The sequence below is a fragment of the Stegodyphus dumicola genome, chromosome 11 (assembly GCF_044657685.1).
Source record: "Stegodyphus dumicola isolate Sdum_Otavi_A_Nest chromosome 11, ASM4465768v1".
NCBI lineage: Eukaryota > Metazoa > Arthropoda > Arachnida > Araneae > Eresidae > Stegodyphus > Stegodyphus dumicola.
Window position 1 is genome coordinate 47,242,632 of NC_140778.1, and position 6,160 is coordinate 47,248,791.

A 6,160-nucleotide genomic window follows, 5' to 3' on the forward strand; every position below is an offset into this window, starting at 1 on the left:
AGATTGTGTGAAAGGAAGAATATTACTGATAAGTTTGAATGGCGGTGCAAGAAATCTGGTGAAAATGGACATTTTGTGAAACGGAGTGTAAGGAAGGGTACGTGGTTTGCTGAAAGTCGTTTGAGTATGGGTGAGATTTTATTGATTTCTTATTATTGGGTGAATAGATTGCCAGTTGACTATTGGATTTCAGATTTAGAAATTAGCAGTAGGACTGCAGCTGATTGGAATTCTTTTTGTAGGGAAGTGTGCGTGGAATTTTGCGAAAATGATATGGGTATGCTTGGTGGTATGAATGTTATTGTGGAAATTGATGAGAGTAAGTTTGGGAAGCGGAAGTATCAGACAGGTAGGAGAGTGGAAGGAAAATGGGTGTTTGGTGGGATTGAAAGGGGTAGTAATAAATGTTTTTTTAAGGATGTGCGAGATAGAAGTAAAGATTGTTTATTAAGTTTTATAAAAGAATATATTCTACCAGGTACTATAATTATTTCAGATTGCTGGAAATCGTATGAATGTTTGGAAGATGAAGGTTTTAAACATCTTGCTGTGAACCACAAATATTATTTTAAAGATCCGGAAACAGGTGCACATACCAATAAAATAGAGGGCACGTGGAGTGCTATAAAAAGCGACATTCCGAGGCATTGTGATAAAGAGAATTTTGCTTTTTATTTAGCAGAGGAAGTGTGGAGGAAAAATTCACAGAAAAAAATCGTTCAATAATTTTATTGAATCCATAATAAAAGTGTATCCACCATGTCAGCAAGATTCTGAAGAAGATTAGGTAAGTTAGTATTTTTAATTATTTGAGGATATTATTTTTATGCATTGTTCTAAATGTAAGGTAGAAGTAAAGTAATTTGGTATTATTGGGAAAATTGTTATTAGCAATGATTTAGTTTAAAGTAATTAGGATTGTAAGCTAATTTTTATTAATTTAATGTATGTGCTTATTTATATTTTAAGTAGTGTTTTTGAATTTAATTATATTTTAATTAAATGATAGTTATTTTGTGAATTTTATGTTTGTAGGAATTTGGTATACGTTTTAGTTGAAGTAAACGTGCATGAAAATAATTTAAATATTTGACGCTAAGTATTTGTAATGTTTGCGGTATGAATTCGTTGGTGACGTTTATAATATAATAGATAATTTAGAGGTAAAAGTTTTTAGATATTTTATTTATTTTATACATGGAAATTTTCATATTTGGAAAGGGTATATACTTTTTCGTTATTACATAATTTCATATATGTTCTTTTTACCAGGTTTAAAGATTCAGAAAATTGTCATGAATTTTCGTGAAATTTTTCAAATTTATGAGAAAAAAGCAGTGTACATGGATATAGTGAAGAGTGTGCACAATGCCATTTTTGTGTAATTCTGGGATGTTTTTTTAAGTAAAAATGAGTCGACGGGTACATGGTTTATGTGTATGTATTATTTTGAAAAACGCGTAAGGAGCATGGTATTGTGCACTTTTTCCCAATTTTGCAGTGAATATTTGTCATGATTAAGGAGTTTTGTTAGATAAAATTTCTAGCATAAGTGTAATTCGGCTAGTAGATTGTTGGAAGAAGTGTTCAGTAGATAAAAAGAAAAGAAACATGTCTTTACTTCGCGAAGACAAAATGGCGGCGGGAAAAAAAAAATAGAGGGTTGCTGTAGGAGAGTTAGTCGACAAATTTTCACCAAAAAATCGCCAAGTTACCATAATCTAAAGATCAACCAATGTTTAAAACATTAGATTAAATTTATAGATATTAAAACCAATTACTTTAAAAATATTTTGTGACATCATTCATTACATCATTCACAACATAAAATTCCATAAAATATCATAAACAATAAAATTTTTATTTCAAATAAAAATGCAAAATTAAATTCATTTTTATTATTTTGAAGTCATAAATAATATTTAAAACACGGAATTTATGAATAATATAATGCATTATTTTTAAAATAAAATGTCAACAAAGTATCGGTTACCATAAACAAATTGTCTAGCAATGGGTTTACCATAAGTCGTATCACTCGCCAAAATGCGTGCAACCATCTACCAAATTAGCAACGTAATGAAATTAATTCAAAAAGAAATATAGTAACTTTTTTGCTTTTGCTCAGTACTTCTGGAACATCCATAGCACCAAACAAAAATGCTATGGATTAAATGCTTTTATTATCTGGTTTATTTTTCAGAACATCTGCTTTAAAACAATTATTTTATTTTATGGAACAAAAATATTCCCAAGTTGCCAAAATGGAAAATAATTTCACCTTAAGATATGAAAGCGGAAAATAAAAATTTATTGTTTTAGTTTTCTTTCACCATAACATCAAGAAAAAACATAAAAACAGTTTTTAAATAAATATTCAATATAATGGATTTCTTATTTGCACAGAATTAATGTTTCCTTCTTTTGTATATGCATTACATACATAGGAATGCTCTACTTTGTATGCTCAAGATTTAACTGAAAATACTTGAATCATAATTTCACCATTTTAACATTGCTGTGGAACCCTGCACTGGATTTGTGAATGTTTATACACTCATACATTTGATACTGGAGCCAGATCGGCATGGGGGGTAAGTACTTGTTCACCATGAGTGGAAATACATGATACATTTTTCATGACAGGAGTAAGAAAAGCATTTCTGTCAGTAATGCAGAATTGTAATTCATATCTGCATTAAATTCAGAAACAGACAAGTTTAACATAAAACACATATAATTAATTCAAAGTATGCACAGATGCTAAAAAGAGAGGTTTTTCTTGTGTGTAAATAAAGCAATATTTCTTAAAAGTCTTCATTGCGCTAAATGACATAATTAATTCAAAGGATGCACAGATGCTAAAAAGAGAGGTTTTTCTTGTGTGTAAATAAAGCAATATTTCTTAAAACTCTTCATTGCGCTAAATGACAAGTTACTTACATAACTCATAACATTTGCCTTTTGCTATATCCATACTTAAATCCTCTTTATGATGATGAATAAATCAATTTTTATGCACCTTTCACAAAAGTTTTCTTTCCAGTGTGAATAAGTATATGCTTGTTTAAATGAGCCTTCTCAGTAAACATCTTCTTACATACTTCACACATATAAGGTTTCTCTCCTGTGTGAATGCGCAGATGCTTGATAAAATTACGCCTATCACTAAATGTCTTCTTACATACTTCACACATATGAGGTTTCTCTCCTGTGTGAATAAGCATATGGTTGATTAAAATACTCTTTTGAGTAAATCTCTTCTTACATACTTCACACATATGAGGTTTTTCTCCTGTGTGAATAAGCATATGGTTGATTAAAGTACTCTTTTGAGTAAATCTCTTCTTACATACTTCACACATATGAGGTTTCTCTCCTGTGTGAATACGAATATGTTTCATTAAACTACTCTTTTCACTAAATGTTTTCTTACATATTTCACACATATGAGGTTTCTCTCCTGTGTGAATACGAATATGTTTCATTAAACTACTCTTTTCACTAAATGTTTTCTTACATATTTCACACATATGAGGTTTCTCTCCTGTGTGAATAAGCATATGGCTGGTTAAAGTACTTTTTTCAGTAAATGTCTTCTCACATACTTCACACTTATGAGGTTTCTCTCCTGTGTGAATACGCATGTGCCTGTTTAAATAACCCTTATCAATAAATGCCTTCTTACATACTTCACACATATGAGGTCTCTCTCCTGTGTGAATAAGCATATGCATGTTTAAAGTACACTTTTGAGTAAAAATCTTCTTACATACTTCACATGTATGAGGTTTCTCTGCTGTGTGAATACGCATGTGCTTGTTTAAACAATCCTTTCCACTAAATGCTTTTTTACATACTTCACACACATGCGGCTTCTCTCTCGTGTGAATATGCTTAATATGGATGTTTAATTTATGCTTTCGATTAAATGATTTCTTACATACTTTACATGTATGAGGCTTCTCTCCTGTGTGAATATGCATATGGCTATTTAATTTATCCTTTTGTTTAAATGATTTCTTACATACTTCACACACATGAGGCTTCTCTCCCGTGTGAGCACGCAAATGCATCTTTAAATTACCTTTTTGATTAAACGATTTCTTACATAATTCACACATATAAGGCTTCTCTCCTGTGTGAATACGCATATGCATGTTTAAATTACTCTTTCCAGTAAACATCTTATTACATATTTCACAAATATGAGCTTTCTGTCCTGTGTGAATAACATTATGGTTGTTTAAATCAGCCTTCTGAGTAAACATCTTCTTACGTACTTCACATATATAAGGCTTCCCTCCTGTGTGAATACACATATGCATGTTTAATCTACTCTTTCGAGTAAACATCCTCTGACATACTTCACACACATGAGGTTTCTCTGCTGCATGAATAAGCATATGGCTGTTTAAAATAGCCTTTAAACTAAACGTCTTCTTACATACTTCACACACATATGGCTTCTCTCTAGTGTGAATGCTCATAATATGGATATTTAAATTACGTTCGCGATTAAATGATTTTCGACATACTTCACACATATAAGGCTTCTCTCCCGTGTGAACACGCAAATGCATCTTTAAATTACCTTTTTGACTAAACGATTTCTTACATACTTCACACATATAAGGCTTCTCTCCTGTGTGAATAAGCATATGCATGTTTAAATTACCCTTTGAAGTAAACATCTTATTACATACTTCACAAATGTGAGCTTTCTGTCCTGTGTGAATAACATTATGGTTGTTTAAATCAGCCTGAGTAAACATCTTCTTACGTACTTCACATATATGACGTTTCTCTCCTGTGTGAATAAGCATATGCTAATTTATATGACCCTTCTGAACAAACACCTTTTTACATCCTTCACACATATGAGGTTTCTTTCCTGCACAAATATGCATCAGCATCTTTAAATCAGCTTTTCTCAAACGATTTCTTACATACTTCACACACGAGACAAGGATATACTTCTTTAAACTGGACTTTTGTCTGAATGACCGAACTGTAAGCTTTGATTTCATACAATGGGCTACATAGATCAGGAAGATTTTAAGCTCTGCACGGATGTAAAATGGGATGGGTAACTGAATTTTGTCCAAAACTTCTCACTATTATCCACTAGTGCTCAATGTCACATGTAATTATGTTGATAAAATTATTAACATGGGACATATCTACTGTATTGGGTAAAATCCGTACTGCATTAGCTCCATCTGACTAACAGGAATGGTTCAGAAAAAAAATCAATTTATTACATTTCACAGAAATACGATTTCTTCTTCAACAACATTTACGTACTTACCAGTGAATTTAAGGGATAGATATCATATACCCTTTATTATTAAGATATAAAGTTTTGATTCTTATAGATCTGTTAGTTAGTGTTTAACAGTTGTTTATTCAAAAGTGCTTTACAGAAACTAACTTCATTTCAATGTGCTTCTTAATTTCGCACACACAACATTTATCACGATCAAACAAAACACTCAGTTTCTTCCCTCATTACGCAATTCAATTCAAGAACAAACACAAACAACACCCCCTTAATTATGCCGTCAGAGGTTGTTAGCTATATGGAGAAGAGGAAAAACAGAAAAAGCTCTGGATTTGACAATGTCAGCAATAAGATGATTAAGGCGACGGATCCTGTTTGAAATTAATCAATTTCTTGACTAACTTCGGAGGAATGGTAATATAATTCGCAGATAAAACCTTTTTAATTAACAAAGAACTTAACTCATTTAGCATTCTAAACATATCAGAAAGGTTACATTCCGCGCGTTACCACACTCAAAGCAATATATAAAAAAAAATCACTGTTGCCATAAAAAATCTACACTATAACGAACATATTAAATTATTGTGTATTAACTGAGTTCGTGCACGTTCCTGAAGGTCGGCGCTAAATCCCCAAACGCGCAGGGAGGTCACGTGACACCGGGCTACGTGTAACATGATGTCACATCAAAGATACGCCCCAAAACGCTCAGTAAATTTCTGCGTTCATTCCGAGGTGGGACAGCGTTCGAGATAGACGTCTTATCGCTTCGCTCTCCGTTTCCTTGCGTTGCTACCACCCCCGCTACTGTACCTCGCCTCACGGGCTCTAGGTTGTTTCTTCGGCTTTCGCCTCGCAAAAGCGTCGCCTTTA

The 6,160-nt window shown here is 32.4% G+C and overlaps 1 protein-coding gene across 2 annotated transcripts in view; it reads right to left on the reverse strand.

The window, feature by feature from the left end:
• LOC146993936 (uncharacterized) overlaps nt 1-5,918 on the reverse strand; it is a 28,467-nt gene extending 22,549 nt beyond the window's left edge. The window contains exon 1 of one of the 2 annotated variants that reach the window (XR_015043929.1): nt 2,944-5,918. Coding sequence is in view for 1 of the 2 variants with exons in the window: in XM_085826649.1 (XP_085682775.1) it covers nt 3,015-4,826 (1,812 nt within the window). In the remaining variant the exon portion in view is untranslated. Of the gene's footprint in view, nt 1-2,290 lie in introns of those variants that run through there. The other variant, XM_085826649.1, reaches the window with a different exon arrangement.
• Nucleotides 5,919-6,160: the final 242 nt, after the last annotated feature.